Source organism: Anastrepha obliqua, chromosome 6 (assembly GCF_027943255.1).
Source record: "Anastrepha obliqua isolate idAnaObli1 chromosome 6, idAnaObli1_1.0, whole genome shotgun sequence".
NCBI lineage: Eukaryota > Metazoa > Arthropoda > Insecta > Diptera > Tephritidae > Anastrepha > Anastrepha obliqua.
The window spans coordinates 31025558-31046155 of record NC_072897.1 but is presented as its reverse complement, the minus strand read 5'-3'; the positions used below and the strand labels follow the sequence as shown (position 1 = coordinate 31046155).

At 35.0% G+C, this 20598-nt stretch overlaps 1 protein-coding gene across 1 annotated transcript; it reads right to left on the bottom strand.

The window, feature by feature from the left end:
* Positions 1 to 4391: 4391 nt before the first annotated feature.
* Positions 4392 to 5914, bottom strand: LOC129250296 (tigger transposable element-derived protein 1-like; the record flags this gene model as incomplete). The annotated part of the gene is made up of 2 exons (XM_054889931.1): positions 4392 to 5616; positions 5658 to 5914. Coding segments are annotated over 2 exons (1437 nt in total), but the record flags the coding sequence as incomplete, so codon positions are not given.
* Positions 5915 to 20598: the final 14684 nt, after the last annotated feature.

Below are 20598 nucleotides of genomic sequence, written 5' to 3'. Positions count from 1 at the left end.
TTTTGATCTTCAATCACATATCCAAGAAAATTAACTTTTTTTTTAAGGAATTGACACTTCTTTATATTAAGTTCTAACCCATAGTCACGGCAGGTGTTTATTACTTTTTCTAGATTGTGCATTGCTTGCTGCTCGTTCTTAGCTGGAATAATAACATCGTCTATATATGGTAGTGCAATACCCTCTCGTCTCAGCTCTCGAAAAATCGCGTTGATATGTCTCTGGAATACCCCCGGAGAATTGCATAACCCGAAAGGCACCTTGCAAAATTGATATTGCCCGCTCTGCGTGACGAAGGATGTGTACTTCCTACTTGACTGTTCCACCGGCACGTGAAAAAACCCGTTTCTCATATCTAAAGTGCTGAACAACCTAGCATCTTGCAACCGATGCAGTTGATCATCAATCAATGGAAGTGGAAAATGGTCTTTAATAATTTTTTTATTTATTTGCCTAAAATCTATACATAATCTTGGTGAACCGTCGCGTTTTTTTACCAATACCACGGGGCTGGTGAATTCTGAGTTTGAAATTTCAATTATACCGTCTTTGAGCCATTCATCAACTTGGCTTTCAACTATGTCGACTTGAGAAAATGGCAATCGTCGTGGTCTTGAAAATATTGGGGATTCATCGTGAAGGATAATTCGCATTTCTACGTTTGTTGTTAAAATTTTTTTTGGCTTGTAGTTCGAAATTATTTCACTCACGGTTTTTTTTTGCTTCTTTGCTTGCATCGGTGTCTATGTCAAGTTCATTATTTTGAATTACTGTATCAATTTTCATTAAAAGTACATCATCGTTTATTGTTGTATCCATTTGCGCTTTTCTAATTATTAAACCGTCTTTGTTAATAATAATTACTGATTGCATACACAGTTCTTCACCAAGTACAACTTTAATGTCCATGCAATTGTTCGAAACCACGTAAAAGTTCAATAAAAATGTTTCACCGTCTACCTCAATTTCTCTTTTAAAAAACCCACTGGGTTTGATTTTATTTTCATGACTATTTGCACCAAACACAACAAGTGAAACGTTACATGCATTTAATTTTGGTTTGTTAAGGTTTTCATACACCTCTTGAGTAACAATATTAAATTTACTACCCGTGTCAACTAATGCATCGTAATATTTGTCCCCAACTTTAACATTCTTGTGAGCAAAATCGCGCTTAAGTACAATTTGACGCGTGTTTGATTTTGAATTTGTTTCGTCTTTTTTATTTTAATCACAATTTGCCGAAATATGCCCGAACCGATTGCATTTAAAACATTTTCTCCCTTTTTCTTTATCTTTGCAACTGCTTGATACATGGCCTTTTCCACCACAGTTGTAGCATTGCACTTCTTTTCGTTCATATTGGTTTATATTTGTTTTCACCATTTGCTTTGCTTTTGATTTGCTTTGCATACACATCATTTCATAACATTTAAGTTCGTCTTTGAAATCATACAACTTTTTTGCACCATACAATATCGTTTTGTTTACTGTCAAATCGTTAATTCCATCAATAACATATTGCATATTAATGCTTCGTCTTCAATATTACCACGATTTGCAATATCTTTCATATTATAAAAGTACTCTTGCAAATTTTCATTTTCTTTTAATTTACGCTCACTTAGTTGTTTATGTAAAAGTGCACTGTTTGTTGTGTCTTTAAATTCGTTAATCAACGCATTTTTCAATGCTTGCCATGAATTCAACCCTCTTTCGTTCATTACAAAAAGTTTAGCAACACCACGCAAAGATTTTTTTGCAAACACAAATTTTTGAAGATTGTCCCATTGCATTAATATAGACTGCTCTTCAAATTCTTCGCACCACAAATCAACACGAACCTTATTAGAACCGTCAAATGGTCTAATAGAATCCTCAATATCGCGAAATGTCATTGCAAATTTTGTCATGGAATTTTCCACACATTTATTTACTTGCATGTTTATGTGTTTTGCCGACGCTCTACTGTTTTCATTTTCTTCATTGTTTTTTCCGCTTATATTTGTCGCAAAGTCGTAATAGTCTGTCGTTTCATGATCTTCTTTGCATACGTTACTTCTCTCTACTTTACTGTTCGCTACTTCGTTTCTCCTTTTGCCGCAACTCGCTGTATTCTCTCCAGAATTTTCGCCGTTATCATCTTCTTCGTCGTCGTTTTCTCCGTCGTTTACGTCGTTATTTCTTTCGGTGAACAAGTGGTTGCGTCGTAAATTACGAAATATGTGCAACAGCACATCGTCTTCATCGTAGCTAATGCCCATCATGTTGCAAATTGAAACTAAGTCGCGTTCACTTAAATTTGAACTGACGTATATCTTCTTTTGCTGATACTCGTCGCTGTTTTCGTCGTATCCAAAGCCACAAAACTCACGAAGTCTGCGTCGGTTATTTCTGTCACCTTCTTCTTCAAATATATAAGGACTATGAATAAGTTCGTGCGGTTTTTTTTCGAAATTTGAAACTTTATTGACGTAAAATGGTTACAAATTTAATATTCAAAGCATTGTCCATCGCTTACTACTACTTTTTCCCATCTTTCTGGCAATTCACGGATTCCCTTTGTGAAAAATTCGGTCGGTTTTGCCGCAATCCACGAATCGATCCATTTTTTGACTTCATCGTAATTACGGAAGTGCTGGTCAGCCAGGCCATGTTGCATCGATCGGAAGAGATAGTAAACGGATGGCGCAAGGTCTGGACTATACGGCGGGTGGGGTAGGACATCCCATTTGAGCGTTTCTAAGTATGTTTTGACCACTTGTGCAACATGTGGTCGAGCATTGTCATGTTGCAAAATAACTTTGTCGTGTCTATCGGCGTATTGCGGCCGTTTTTCTCGCAGTGCTCGGCTCAAACGCATCAATTGTCGTCGGTAGACATCCCCCGTAATCGTTTCATTCGGTTTCAGTAGCTCATAATACACAACACCCAGCTGGTCCCACCAGATACACAGCATAACCTTCAGGCCATGAATATTCTGCGCCGACGTCGATGTTGAAGCATGGCCAGGGTATCCATACGTTGCCCGACGTTTTGGATTGTCGTAATGGACCCACTTTTCATCGCCAGTCACAATTCGATGCAAAAAACCCTTTCTTTTGTGCCGTTGAAGCAGTTGTTCGCATGCCATAAAACGGCGTTCAACGTCTCTTGGCTTCAATTCATACGGCACCCAATGGCCTACCTTTCGGATCATTCCCATGGCTTTTAAACGTTTGGAAATGGTTGATTGATCAACTCCCAAAGTTTTTGCAACCTCTTCTTGCGTTTGAGCCGCATCTTGATCGAGCAATTCCTCCAATTCGGTATCCATGAACTTTGGCGGCGCACCCTCGCGTTCTTCGTCTTCCAAGCCAAAATCACCACTTTTAAAGCGTGCAAACCACTTCTGGCACGTTCGCTCAGCTAGAGCATGCTCACCATAAACTTCCACCAAGATACGATGACTTTCGGCTGCTTTTTTCTTCATATTAAAATAATGAAGAAGAATTCCCCGCAAAAACACATTATTTGGCACGAAATTCGACATTTTCAAGTGTGGTAAAAATATTGTTGTTTACGCTTCAAATAAAAAACTTATACTGACGTTTGTGCCTTACGACAGTAGCTCTCCAATGAATGTTTGGAAATGTGGATCGATGGAATAATAATCAAGTTACGCCATCTGTTGTAAAACCGCACGAACTTATTCATAGTCCTATTATATTTATGGAAAATAGCAATTTTGGCTTTGGTGCTACTGCGCAAGCTACTACACATAAAATCATTAAGGCAAGACATGCTTATTCTTTAGAAATTATCAGTTTCGTTGTTTAATGAAACAGCACTTTACACTTTAAAACTTTTAGGTTGAGCCCCCAAAATGTGGTAAAATGGAAAAGATATATTGTTTATTGGTAATATTTTAAAATTAATTTACAAAGTAAATGTGTAGATATTGAAATTAAAGTGCATATATGTTGGACAGAAACCGATCAGCACCCGCGCACTCGAATATTGTGTCTCTCCTCGTACGTTGTCGTTGCAAGACTGCCGACTTCTTTTCTCATCTTTCTCGATGGTGTGGCGCCACAGGGTGACACAAATATGGGTTGCCACCTTACTCACGTTCACTCCCACATACATATGTACGAAGCCGCGGGCACTCGACTTGACAAAAATTCAAGATTTATCAAATACACCTAATTCTCTTTTTACACGATAGATACGTTCCCAAAGAATTCGTGTAAAAAAAAATTCGTGTAAAAAGAGAATTAGGTGAAAACAATACTAAAAAATTCTTTTTAGAGTTCACTAAAGAATTTATTTCGTGTTTACACATTTTAATTCTTTAAATATATTATAAGAAATAAATTATACTTTGAAAAAAAGAAAATAATATCTGAAATTCATTAATATAAAACAAGTAAAAATAATATAAACATAAAAAACTTTTATGCATTGTCACTTTCTGACAATAAACGCATACGTTTGCGTAAGACTAGAATATCACTGCCATCACTAGAATTATTTTGTTCATCATCTTGTGAAATTGTTTCTGGATTATCATCTCTAGGCTCCTGTGTTGATAATTCAGTAGTTTTTAGAAGGAAATCAGTCATTAAAGATTGTGTTTGATTTCGTGATAAACCTTTATAAAGTTCCCTGTAAGATGCCATTAATGATTTCAGTTCACGTTGAAATTTTGCAGCTCGTTCCTCATCAGGATCATGTTGTTGAAAATGATTACCTAATTTTCTGGCAAGATCAAGACCTTCTTTAATTAGAGTTGCATTTAAAATGGGAGGATCTTCTTCGTCATTATCGCTATGTTCTCTGTCTTGATGAGTCTCAAGGGTGAGGTCTATAATTTCATTTTCGCTCAAGCTTTTATCAGCTAATAATTCCTCTATATCGGCAAATGATAGATCATCGAATCCATCTCCACCAATTGTATGTGCCAGCGTTATGATGTCAGTAAAAACAGCATTATTATGGATGACAGGATCAGTATCTTTGCTTTTGACACATTCTGGCCAAATATTTTTCCAACATGAGTTCAAGGTTGATGGCTTTAAGTCAGCTAACGCTAACCCAACTTGATTAACGCAGTCCATAATAGAAATTTTTTTCCACATATCAATGACTGTTAAATCCTCATTATGGTCTAGTTTGTCTACCACGTATTGGAATGAACGTTTTATGTAGTACTTTTTAAAAGTAGCAATGATCCCTTGGTCTAGCGGTTGTATTAAGGATGTAGTGTTAGGCGGAAGATAGCAAAATTGCACATTTGGGTGCTCCAAAAGCGGATGGCAAGGTGCATTGTCTAGAATTAAAAGAACTTTAAATTCTAGACATTTTGCATTCATGTAGCGTTTAACTTCTGAAATGAAGTATTTCTGGAACCATTCTGTAAAGATTGCACTGGTCATCCATGCCTTTTTGTTTGCTGTCCAGTGAATTGGCAGTTTATTGAAATCTACACTTTTCATCGGTGGTCTTAAAGCACGATTTACTAGCAGTGGTTTTAACATACGTTCTCCTGAAGCATTGGAACAAAACAACAATGTTACACGGTCCTTTGCTACTTTTAAACCACCGGCAGTTTTCTGCGATTTTGCAACATAAGTTCTGCTCGGCATTTTTTTCCAAAGGAGGTCACTTTCATCTACATTCCAAACTTGATCTGGGGTGTATCCTCCATCTTCAATAATTTTTCTAAGTTTTTCAGGAAATGCAGTTTGCTTGATAGCAATGGTATTCTTTTTTGTGATTTATCTTCAATCCACATTACCAAAGCTTTTTCCATCTTCTCTTTGACAACATCTCTTATGTATGACGATGATTTAGCACTTATTTTCGTTCCAGAACATACCGATTTTCTAATCGCAGTTTCATTTTTCTTGATCGTTCTTATGGTAGCTTCATGAATACGAAAATGCTTTCCTACAGCCGTTGCTCCTTGTCCTGTTGTAAGTTGATCTAAAATTTTAATTTTAGTATCTAAACTGATCGCCTTCCTCTTGGCTTTTATTACAGGTGAATTATGTGACATTGTGTTAAGGCTACCAAAATATTTTTCATATTAATAATGCAAAGATTTGAAAATTATTTAAAGCTTACCTGTTATTGAGTTAATAAATCTATACGAGCACTAACTTTATTTTACTTATAATGTTTTAAATACTCACAACAACTAAGCGTCTTTTCTTTTCAACTCTCAAAACCAAACTAAATTGCGTAAAAAGTACATTACGTCTTTACTCTATGCATAATTCGGGGAATCCCACTCATATACAAATATTTTTATAGCAACAGCTGTACACGATAACAGCCCAAAGCCTCTCATCCTGTATAGATGCGATTACATGCTGATATTCTAAGATCCTAAACAAATAACCTAAACCGATATGCTCAAACAAAAATCCCAAACAATGAATCCAATTTGCTCTATGAGAATTCATATGAAAATTCATAAAATATTGAAAATCGTGTTAAAACAAAACAATTCGTGTAAAAAAAATACCAGTCTAACGGTTAGACGCGATAGAAGTGAAACCTTCCGTAAAACAAACTGAGAGAGAATGAGACGAAGGCAGCATTAGGAGCGGGATAATTATAGGTTCATTATAATATTGCTATAAAGTTCATATTTTATCCATCCTCAATGTTTTCAATTTCAACAAATGATATGAGTGGCTTATGATAGCTAAAATATGATACAAATGCTTTGGTTTCGATGTTGTCAACATATCTTTGAAATACCGTGTCAATTGTTGTTTTTTTCTGTCGATATTCACGACACTTTTCTGCATTATTTTTCGGCATAATTGCGGTAAACATTTAAAAATACGGACGCAATACAGCACACGCGGTTGCTATTATGAGCGTCGTAGCGCGTATATTACACAGACGTACTAACATACACACAAACATTCGTAGGACGCTTGGTTTGAATTTTTTATACATATGTATGTATGCTATACTATGGCCTAGCCTATGTACGTACATACATATTTGTGTTCTGAACTTCAAGCAAAACAATGCTTATTAATATACACATATGCATCTACATCATCTCATCATCAAAAAATTGATTTAAAAATTCGAGCTCATAGTTCTAAGAGCAAGTACTTTCATTCATAAAACGAGCCGCCTATATGCTAATTTTCTCGACAATTCGAAAATAGTCAATATTGGAATATTTCGCGTAGAATTATTTGCCAATATTCAATTTTTGTCAAGTCTAGTGCCCGCGGCTCCGTAAATATGTTTGCACCCATATATGTATGTAAATATATGTTTCTAAATGCTCGACAACCGCAGCTGCCTGTTCAAGGTTACTGTACATTAGGCCGGGTCGATTTGTGGGAAGGCAAAAAAATCGCCCATTGCTCTGTGAAAATCATATTCTAGGGATCAGAATAAGAAATTTTGCCGAAGGAACCATACCTCTAAAACGATTTCTGATGTTCCCCAATATGGGTCGAACTTTTTAGTTTCTTTTCTATAACTCACATTCATTCATTTACATATGTTCTGACTAAATAAATTTCTTAAGAGAATAAATAGATAATATTATAAATAAATAAAAATAAAGAAAAAACATAGCCATTTAGCTGATTTTTTCATGTAAAGGCCAAAAATGGTGATATTTTGAAATTGGGGGACATCAGAATTCGTTTTAGAGGTATGGTTCCTTCGGCAAAGTTTCTTATTTTGATCCCTAGAATACGATTTTCATAGAGCAATGAGCGATTTTTAAATTGACCCGCCCTACTGTACATGCAATGCTGTGCCTATGAATGCGCGCTGGATTTCTTGAGAAATTTTACCGTATGTTTTGCTGTGGCGAGGCACATATGTACATACACACAACATATATACATATATCCGCATATATACATACATATATAAATTCACAAATTTAAATTTGCTTATGCCATCCTTCTGTGTGCCTGGTAATGAAGCATTTTCTATACATACATATATATACGTATATCTTTTTTCTTCTTCTTTTGGTGTCGCTTTTTCGTTTCACTTTTTCTCAAATCACTCCCAACGATTCTAAAGAAGTTTTCACTTCAAAAAAAAATTGTTCTCTTTTTAACTCGTGTTAAATCAAATTCGTGTAAAAAAAATTCGTGTAAAAAGAGAATTAGGTGCATTGGCAAATAATTGTACGCGAAATATTCCAATATTGACTATTTTCGAATTGTCGAGAAAATTGGCATATGGGCGGCTCGTTTTATGAATGAAAGTTCTTGCTCTTAGAACTATGAGCTCGAATTTATCAATGAATTTTTTGATGGTGAGTTTTTGTTGCACAGTACAATAGTTGAAACTGTTCGGCGCCGCCGCGACTGTTCAGCGCTATGGCAACTAGAATGATGGCCGCTACGCCTGCGTCTAGGACTGCATTTTGTTCTTGTAGTCGCTAGGCATAGAATTGTAGCTTTGAACGACATACGCATTTTGAGCAATAAAGCGAGTGCCCTGTGTGTGTGGTTGTATGTACATGCATATGTGTATATTAATAAGCATTGATTTGCTTGAATTCAATTCACATATTTGTATTTGCATATGCCACCTTCCTGTGTGCCTGGTAATGAAGCGTTTTGTATACAGAATTTTTTGATTTGATCAATTGAACGTACATATATATATAGTTAGGGCATCAAGTGTGCATATACGCACATGCACATGCGTCGATGCATATGCAGAAGAAGTTGTTTTAGCATTTGCAGGAATTCGATCATTCGAATATTTACTCCCTAATTATTGCATGAAATATGATAAGGCGATGCTCGTGAGGTAGGTCATGTTGCTTCAGTGCATACATATGCGTGCAACACTATATTTATTAAAGATGCAATAGAACTTAGTTGTCCCATATGTATGTATGCAAATACGTTTCTTTGAAGTTTTATTTTATTTATTTTAAATTTCAAAGTTTGGTACTATCTATAAAATGCATACATACTTATACATATGTACATATATACATAATGTATATGATTTATTCCCGGTAATATACATAGGTAAATTTAAAAAACTTTCGTTTGGCACAGGACCAAAAAATGCATATTCAAATGCACATAAATATGATAAGGCAATGCGTCGTAAGGTAGGTCATTGTTGCTGCAGTGCGTGTGCACATACATACATTTCTAACACTATAAGAATTGAAGATGCAATTGAACTTTTGCACAAATATAACTAACAAAATATATGTATATATACATATATTGATATACATATACATATATTCATCAATATACCAATATGCTCTTTGAATTTTTGTCTAAAATTAATTTCGACTCGAAAAATTAGTAAAAATTTTCATCAAATTTACTAAAACGCGCACAACAAAATGTGTGCATTAAAGTTACTTTGATTTTAAATCTTGGATTTTAAATCTTTATTTGGTTGTATTTGTTTGAAAATATAAATTGAATAAATTTTCGTTTATCAAGGGAACATAAAAATGCACAAGCAAATGCCTTGCAAAATGCCGTCGGCATTTGTCAATTTGATTTCATACAGAAACCAAAAACTGAGCAGAGCCAATGTACTTGTACATAATTCACTGTAATCAGGTCTGTTAAGAACTTCCCCGCCTTCGAGTTGAGCGAGGTGAAATAGTGTTCGCGGTTTCACTTCATTTTTGACAATTCACACTATTCGTAGCTCGTGAGAATTCTCTATATTTAACGTTCTCTGACCTGCGCGCAATACGTGTATACATACATATATGTGTGTATGTTGTTTTTATTATATTATATATTATATTATTATATATTATATATTTTTCACATCCCATCCTCGTCGTCAGTTTTACGTATTGAACTTATAGTCTTTATTAAGTCAAACTATATTACTTTGATATACATATGTATGTAATGTGTGTGTAAAATGTCGGAATCCGCTGGGCTCCCGAATTCGCCGAAAGGCCATGAAATTTGCACCAATACTCAATCTTATTTAGAGCTACTTGCATTTTATTGTATACAGCTTCAAGTGATCGTCCTGAGATTAATGCGCACACATCGTATGCGTAGGCTTGGATGTGTCCAATTTTATGTAGATTATAAAGAAGGGAGTCCACAACAAAACACCACGTATTCTCAAATAACCACAAACATAGCTCCCTTAACCAAAAATTCAGTTATACAAACACCTAAAGAATCGATAGCAACACAAAATTCAATATCATCCCATTTTTCTACTTCTATAGTTTCTACTACCTCTTTCATTCCCTTAACACACCCTCTTCTAAAAACTAGCTTCTCAGCTGACTCCATCGCAAAAACAAGTACAAAGAGCGATAATCCCCCTGTGTATTCATTTCCAAATTCTAACAATATAAATTCAACAGTTTTCAGCATTCTTAATACTAAACCAATTTGTACTAACAACTATGATTCCGTTTCTCAGGCACATACTTTAATTTCCGGAGCGAAGAACAACGAAAAACGGTTTTAAACAACGGTTTTAAAGTTTAATCAATAATAAGCAAACTTTCTTTATTTTAAACTTTCTTAAATACTATTATTTTGCTTTCCGTGTTAAAGTTATTAAAATTATTTGGAATTAATGGTACATATTGTTAATGGTTACATTCTCGTTAGCGGAAATGCACTTGGACAATTGTATGATAATAAAAATAAAGTTATAAATATATAATATATACACTATAACATTAGGGAGACACTATAACACCCCCACCGTTTGTTTGAGGCTCCGAAGAAATTATATTATTTTTATTGGGTGGTTTACAGTGGTTTCATTTTTTAGCTGTAGGTTTGGGATATATGTTGTTTGTCTGTTCTTAAAGAAGTATGTAAAAGTAACTAAGATGCATATTGCTATGATAGTTAAGATATCTATACTACATATAACTAATCATTTTTTAATTTTTATCTGTATGTAGTACTTGTTGCAGTGTTTTTTCGTATTCTATTTGTTTTAGATATAAGGATTCAATTTTTATGTATGTTGTGGTATAGAGAGAATTATTATAATGTTACTTTCGTGAAGTGCTATGACTACTTTTATGTTGGTATAGCTGTCAAAGTTCGTGGTTAATTCTAGTTCGGTTTGGGTTAGAATATCTGTGGGGATGATTCCCAGTTTCCTGGAGAAAATAATCTGTCCGATGTCGTCTACATGGTGCTTTAAAAGTGAAATGTCGTTGTTAATCTACATATATAAAAATGAATGCCATTTTTCGTTGAGACTTTATAACTCAAGAACGGGCTCACCTATCCAAACCAAATTTTTAGGCTTTGTTTGGACTATTCAGTAAATGGTTTGTGTTTTGAAATTTTAAGAATCGGATACCAGGGTCTCGAGAAATAGGCCAAAACGTGAACCCGGGTAACCCTAGGATGTTTTTTTACAATATGGATAGCAAATGGAAGCTTTTGATGATTGCTATAGTATAGAGTATTTTTAATGCCCCTCCGTAACTAGGGTCTCGAGATATAGACCAAAACGTGGACCTGGATAACCCTAGGATGTGTTTGAACCACATGAGTATCCATTGTAAGTTGTTGATAAATGCTAATGAAAAGAGGACTTTTCTTTTCGCTGGGTAACTAAGGACTCCAGATATAGACCAATTTCGAAGTCCCCTTCAGGTTAAGAGATTGCATTCTTATGTACTACAACCAGTTAAAATGGTATATTCAATCACATAACAATATATTCTTTCTACCTGAAGGCGAGTTCCCAATTGCAAAATCAGAAACAGAAAATCGGTCGTTGGAATGTATCAAACAACTTTTTTATTGTACTTACCTTTCTACTTCCACTCATTTCGATGTAAGAATAAGCACAAAGTATTTTTATTTGAGAATGGCACATTTTGTTCGTGCTTACATTTTGTGTGAAGAGATATGTGCACGTAGACAAAAATGTTAATCAGCATGTTAAAAACAAATCAAAACAAACACCTCATTACTAATTTCCTTCATGGTAAACGTTTCAAAAATTTCACCACACATATGTTACATATTTTTTTTTATTTAACTCGTACCTACTTGAAAAGCTGAAAAGCGCTCAATGTATGGTGAAATTATTTTTAAAAACACACCAAAAACCTATTTGTTTGGTCAGATTCATCCCACTTAGCCAGCGGATTATACGTTTTCATATTAACATATAATACATACATCAATAATTGTTTAATCATTTACTAAACGATTTGTTACCTACTTAGCTACGCTCTATCGCTCTCAAAATTTAGGAACTTTCGTCTTAACTAGCATACTTATTATTCCCACCTACAAACTTACTTGCATTATATTTATATCAACATGTAGGTATGTATAATATGTAGCAGGCAGATCGACAAACAAAGTAGGCTTTGAAAAGATATCGAACTATATTACGGTGCATTTATTTTGCATAGAGAAATACATGAATATTTTGTATAGATAAGTATATAAAGCTTTGACTCTTAAAATAAAAATAAATAATTGGCGCGTACACTTCTGTTAGGTGTTTGGCCGAGCTCCTCCTCCTATTTGTGGTGTGCGTCTTGGTGTTGTTCCACAAATGGAGGGACCTACAGTTTCAAGCCGACTCCGAACGGCAGATATTTTTATGAGGAGCTTTTTCATGGCAGAAATACACTCGGAGGTTTGCCATTGCCTGCCGAGGGGCGACCGCTATTAGAAAAATGTTTTTATTAATTTTGCTTTCACCGAGATTCGAACCAACGACCTCTCTGTGAATTCCGAATGGTGATCACGCACCAACCCATTCGGCTACGGCGGCCGCTTTGACTCTTAGCATTAAGAAAATTCAAATTAGGAGAATATATGACATTGCAGTGTAAACATCGCTGGAGCGTTTTCTTTGGCCCCATACGTTCAGTAGTGTCCGAAATTACCGCGGTGCAAAATTATGAGTTATTATAGTGTTTTTTTTTAATAATTATTGAAGTTTGTGTGAATTTTTGAAAAGAAGAAATATAGCGCAAAGCGAATTTCCAAGCAAACAACGGTAAGTTTTGAACTGTTGAAGTGAATTACACGAAATTACCGCGGTGCAAAATTATTAGTTATTATAGTGTTTTTTTTTTTAATAATTATTGAAGTTTGTGTGAATTTGTGAAAAGAAGAAATATAGCGCAAAGCGAATTTCCGAGCAAACAACGGTAAGTTTTGAACTGTTGAAGTGAATTACACGAATGCATGCGTTTCCTTATTTGAAAAAACATATGGTGTACCACTATTAATGTAGGATTTTTTTTTATTTAATTTATTCTTTTTTAATTGAAAGAAAAATGCCACGACCCACACGAGGAAATATAGGTCGACGAACGCGTCATGTAAATGCTACGGCATTACAAAGGCGATCACAGACTCCAGATGAACGAGCACAAGCTAATGCATCGCAGCGTGAACGTAATGCACGAAATAGCGGGTTGCTTTTAATTACAACAGTCAGATTAATTACAGTATGTACGGATATATTGGAATAATGGACGTAATATGTCCACATTGTGATGCGGCTAAATTTCCAGGTGAAACGCCCGGCATGTGTTGTGCTAATGGCAAAGTGAGATTGCCATCATTAGAAACTCCACCCGAACCATTGTCTTCATTAATATTTGGGTCTTATGAAAATTCGAAGCACTTTTTGAATCATATTCAACAATACAATTCGGCATTTCAAATGACTTCTTTTGGTGCTACTAACATTATTAGAGATAATGTATGCCGACGTTTAAGGTAAATACTTAAACAGGATTGTCCCAATCAATCTGAATCATAAAAGTATTCTATAGTTTTAAAAATTATTATGCAACATATACCTAAAATTGCATACATGTTGCAAATTCAGGGCAAAATTTATCACCAAGCTGGTTCGTTATAGCCATACCCCGACGCTGATTACACTGTGTGACAAAAAAAAAAATTAAATATACTTTTATGGAGACCTAGCACAACTTATGGCTATAGAAAAACTTAACAAAATGGTATAGGAGAAATTTCCAATACACCCCCAAAATCTCATTTTATGGCCATAAAACCGTTTTTCAGTAGGCTGATGTGAAGAATCACTCAAAGCTTCGCCAATTTCCATCCGATTTCGAATTTGTTTTTTTAGTTCGAAAGAACAAAAACAAGCCTTTTTGACAGTGTGTTGACAATTTTTCTGAAATGACAACTGACGAGACTGTAGACGGAAGTATTTGGAATTTTTTTATTTTTTCTCTATTTTTTCAACTTTGACATAATTTTTACGATATTATCCGTTATTGAGGATTTTTTTTAGTACTCTACTGTTATAGTAAATTTAATTTTGTGTCGAATGAGCTATATTTGACTGTAATTGAATTAAAATTAATAGAGTTGTGTGAGTTTTAAGATTTTATTTTTTTTTTTACTAATTTGGTATGTAGGCATCGAAGCATGAAAATGATAACAAGTGTCATTATAAACACATAATATTTATTGGAGTATTGTGCAGTGCAGCATTGTACGATATGGTACGGTGCAGTACACAACGGAGCTGGTTCCAAACTAAAAAATGCATTGGAAACGGCCCTTTGGAGTTTAGTATGGTACGGTACATTTGTCATTCTCTTCATCAGTTTTGAGTACTTCTCTGGAAGAAATTCGATCATCATCATTCATCTGAAGTCGTCATCAACTAAATTCCATTGTTTAAATCGAGAAGCGAGCGTTTCAGATTGTCTTCCCGATAGAAGTAAATCACGAGAAAGATCCTGAAAATCTGAATTTGATACAGTGTGTCGTTCTGAAGACTTAGAACCAGACGGAAAGTACTCTTCATCATCAGGTTTATTGTTATCAGTTTGATCATCATCAGCAATGAGTTGAACTTCCTTCAGTTCATGACCTGCAGTTGAGTCAATCATATCGTCCAAGACTACGGGGTTCTTAACAGTTGCAACATCAGCATACTTTATGTGCTTTCAAGCTTTATAATGATGACCGTTTACGTCCGTTTTACAAAAATAACAATCATCTGGTTTATGATAAGGGTGATGATGCCACATCATCGGAGAATATTGAGAAATTCGACTTCTCTGGCAACGTTTTGATTTATATCTCTTGAATTTCAATGAAACAAACAATAAAACTTTGACGTTTTAATAAGGTTAAATTATAATAACAAACTTCTTTTCTTAATCAATGTACAGTGTGGACTTTGGTACACTTGGGAGCCTTTTCATATTTCCATTGAAAAAAAATGTGCTATAATATGTCAGATATTTTCGTAAGTTCTAACCAGTTCTGTTGTATGCAGTACAGTGTACTCTTATGTATACATATATACTCCAATAAATATTACGTATCTATAATAACGCATCAAAACACGTCCTTATTCCCGTTTAGCGTAAGCTATACCTACATACCAAATTAGAAAAAAAAAATAAAATAAAATCTTAAGACTCACACAACTCTTTTAATTTTAATTCAATTACAGTCAAATATAGCTCATTCGACGCAAAATTAAATTTACTATAACAGTAGGGTACTAAAATAAATCCTCAATAACGGATAATATCGTAAAAAGTATGTCAAAGTTGAAAAAATAGAGAAAAAATAAAAAAATTCCGAATACTTCCGTCTACAGTCTCGTCAGTTGTCATTTCAGAATAATTGTCAACACACTGTGGAAAAGGCTTGTTTTTGTTCTTTCGAACTAAAAAAACAAATTCGAAATCGGATGGAAATTGGCGAAGTTATGAGTGATTCTTCACATCAACCTACTGAAAAACGGTTTTATGGCCATAAAACGAGATTTTGGGGGTTTATTGGAAATTTCTCCTATACCATTTTTCTTAGTTTTACTATACCTACAAGTTGAAAAGTAGAAAATCACTGTCGCACAGTGTTATCAATTTTTGCAAATTTTTTTTATTGGTGATGAAAATCGTGAATTGGATCAACGTTGTGCAATTGCTTTGAATACAAGGCGAGAAATTATTTGTGAGCTACAAAGGTTTTTCCATCAGCATAACGCATTAGTTCAATTGTTCAAAATTGCTCTCAATCGTATGCCATCTGATAATCACAAAATCGTAATAAGGGCTGATAGACATCTTTTGGAGAGCATGAAAGGCGATTCAATGCACCGACAATTGATGAGGTTGCAATTGTAATTCGTGGTGATCAGTTTCAATCACGTGATATTATACTTCATCGTAGAAATGAGCAATTGCAACGTGTTTCGGAACTTCATCGTAGTTACGACGCATTACAATACCCAATATTGCATTGGAAAGGTGACGATGGCTACCATATCAATATACCAATGATTGATCCACGAACAGGTAAATAATACTTTCAGTGTGTTGACATTTCATCATTTGTAGAAATTTCTTAAGTCACATTTTCCACTTATTTTCAGGTCTACATATACAGAAAAAAGTTAGTGCCATGAATTTTTATTCTTATCGATTGATGGTTCGTCCACAAGAACAAAATTATATCCTGAGATCTCGTAAACTATATCATCAGTACATCGTTGATATGTACATATGCTAAAATAGAAACAGAACGTCTCAATTTTATTCGTTTCAACCAAGCAAAATTAAGATCTGAACAATATATTCATTTGCAAGATGCGATAGCGAATGATGCTAATATTAATGACATCGGACGTTTAGCTATATTGCCATCTTCGTATATTGGTAGCCCACGGAATATGAACGAATATGCACAAGACGCAATATGTTATGTACGAAAATACGGTCGACCGGATCTGTTCATTACATTTACATGTCATCCGCAGTGGGATGACATCAAAAACAGCTTATTTGCAGGACAGTCGACAACAGATCGTCATGACATTACTGCGCGTGTTTTTCGGCAAAAATGTAAAGTAGTACTTATGGATTTAATTGTGAAGTTATATATATTTGGGGAGGTGCGTTGCCATATGTACTCCATCGAATGGCAGAAAAGGCGATTGCCGCACGCACATATACTAATTGGGCTGGTACATAAAATAACTCCGGATCAAATCGATAACCTTATATCAGCTGAAATTCCTAACCACACTGCTGATCCTGAGTTATTTCAAGTTGTCGTTAAAAACATGATACATGGACCGTGCGGTGAACTAAATGTGAATTCACCATGTATGATTGATGAAAAGTGTTCGAAACGATACCCAAGGCAATTTACTTCAGACACAATAACGGGCAATGACGGATATCCGTTGTATCGACGTAGATCACCTAATGATAATGGCAAAACGGCAATCATTAGAATGCATAACCAGGAAGTTGAAGTTGATAATCGTTGGGTGGTTCCGTATTGCCCATTATTATCGAAAATATTCAACGCTCATATAAATGTGGAATATTGTAATTCTGTCAAGTCCATTAAATATATTTGCAAGTATGTAAATAAAGGGAGCGATATGGCTATTTTCGGTGCTGCTGGTGATAATAGAAATGATGAAATTACTCAGTATCAAATGGGTCCGCTATATTAGTAGCAATGAAGCTGTCTGGAGGATTATGTCGTTTCCAATGCACGAAATACATCCTGCGGTTGTTCACTTGGCTGTGCATCTTCAGAATGGCCAACGTGTTTATTTTAATGTAGCAAATTTGTTGGAAAGAGCAGCGCAACCCCCAGCAACTACGTTTACAGCTTTTTTCAAATTATGCGAAACTGATACATTTGCGATAACTTTGTTATATTCTGAAGTGCCTCAGTATTACACATGGAATGTGTCTTCGAAAAAATTTCAAAGACGTAAACAAGGAACAGTAGTTCATGGACATCCTGGCATTTTCCAAACAGATGCAATTGGCAGAATATATACAGTACATCCAAACAATGTTGAGTGTTTTTATTTGAGATTGTTATTAGTTAACGTGAATGGCCCAAAATCATTTCAAGAATTGAGAACAGTCAACGGTCATTTGTGTGAAACATACCGTGAAGCATGCCAACTTTTGCATTTGTTGGAGGATGATGCACATTGGGATTCAACACTTCATGATGCATCTATTTCGGCTCATCCTCAACAAATACGAATGCTGTTTGCCGTTATATTATCAACATGTATGCCATCAAATCCACTTGAATTATGGAACAAATATAAACATAATATTGCAGAAGATATTTTAATTCGTATGCGTCATCATGCAAGAAATCCTGATTTGTTGATAACTTTGGAAATTTACAACGAAGCTTTGATAATAATTGAAGATATGTGTCTACGGATTGCAAATAAAACATTAGTACAATTGGGTATGACCGCACCAAATCGTGACATGCATGATCTGTTTGATCCTGAATTGCAACGTGAGCAGGAATTCAATTCTAATGATTTGCGTTTATTTGTACAATCGAATATAACCAAAATGAATATTCAGCAAAAACATGTATAGGGGTTTTTAATAGGTGCGCTTCAACTTTTCTCCGATAGGGAGGGCGAACGACGCAATATTTTTTATTTTTCGCTTGTGATTTGTAAACTTCATTAGTATACATTTCATCATGGAACGCTACACACTTGAGCAACGATTGCAAATCGTGCAAATTTTTTATGAAAATAATCGTTCTGTTGCTGTTACTTTAAGAGCATTACGGCCATTTTACGGTCCATTTAACAAGCCGTCCCGTTTTGGGGTTATGTGAAGTCATTGGCCTACAGTAACAAGCCGGCGACGATTTGTGAGCTCAGAGCCAATATTGAACGCGAAATTGCTGGAAAAAGAGTGGTCGAAAATTGGGTTCAACGATTGGACTTCGTAAAACGTGCACGCGGTGGTCATGCAAAAGAAATCGAATTTCATACTTAAATGTATATGTTCAAACTCGATAATAAAAAAAAAATAGTTAAAAAAGTCAAACCGTTTGTGTTTTATTCAAAAAAGTTCAAAAGTTGAAGCGCTCTTACTGAAAAATCCTATATATGACACAATCATGCAAGCCATTTCCAATAATGCAGGTGGGTTATATTTCTTGGATGCACCTGGTGGTACAGGCAAAACGTTCGTTATATCACTGATTTTAGCCACTATTCGATTGGAACAGAAAATTGCATTGGCACTTGCATATTCGGGAATCGCTGCTACATTATTAGAAGGTGGTCGGACAACACACTCTGCATTAAAATTGCCATTGAATGTACAGGTGATTGAAACTCCAACTTGCAATATTTCAAGAAATTCTGCTATGGCAAAAGTTCTGCGATTAACGTCAATTATTTTATGGGATGAGTGTACAATGGCGAATAAAAAATTACTAGAAGCATTTAATCGAACAATGCAAGATTTACGTGGTAACCAACAGCTTTTTGGAGGTGCTTTGATATTACTGTCAGGGGATTTTCGACAAACATTGCCTGTCAATCCTCGGTCAACTCCTGCTGATGAAATAAGTGCCTGTTTGAAGTCATCAGTTCTTTGGAGATATGTACAAAAAATGACATTGAACATTAATATGCGTATTCACCTACAAAATGATCCAGATGCCCATGAGTTTTCAAAACAATTGTTATAAATTGGTGATGGCAAAATACTAATCGACAGAACCAACGGATTGATTACTGTACCGAACAATTTTTGTACAATACAATTACGAAATCGATAGATGAATTGATTGAATGTGTTTTTCCAAATATTCTTCAGAATTACAGAAATCATGATTGGTTGAGAGAACGCGCCCATTTTAGCACCGTAGAATATTCATATCAATGCCATTACTTTTCAAATTCAAGCAAAACTCCCAGGTGTAGTCACGACATATAAATCAATTGACAGTGCTATGAATCAAGATGACACAATGAATTATCCAACTGAATTTTTAAATTCATTAGAACCGGCTGGTATGCCACCGCATTGCTTGAATCTGAAAGTGGGTTTTTTTGATTATATTATTGCGAAATATTAATCCACCAAAACTGTGTAATGGCACCAGATTGGCAGTGAAAAATTTATTGTCAAATTTGATTGAAGCTACGATCTTAACTGGTAAATCAAAAGGAGAAGTTTGTTTAATACCGCGTATCTCTATGATTCCAACTGATATGCCATTTGAATTCAAACGATTACAATATCCTGTGCGTTTATCATTTGCGATGTCCATCAACAAAGCTCAAGGGCAAACACTTAACGTTTGTGGTGTGAATTTGGAGGAATCATGTTTTTCACATGTCCAACTTTATGTTGCCTGTTTCAGAGTCGGTAACAAAAAATATTGTTTATTCAAATGTTTTGGATTAAGTTTTAAAATAGCTAGCAAATAATTAAATATATTTTTTTTTATAAATGAGTTTGATTTAATATTTCACTTTATACGTAGCTAAGCACGTACCGGGCCGCTAGTCTGATATATGTGTTCTATAAATATTATCTCGTCTTCTATGGCTGAAATTTTGTTTCTTGATTTTAATTAAGTAATCTCCGATAGTTTTTGACGTGATAACGTCTTATAATTCGATTTAACAGACTGCACGCACGAAAAAATGTGTCGTTACCTTGCTCATTAGTGTTACCTTGCTCATTGCCGTTACCTTGCTCATATGTAGTTACCTTGCTCATTGCCGTTACCTTGAATGAACTGCAAGCGAAAGCGCGGAACGAACGACAAAGCAAACGAACGG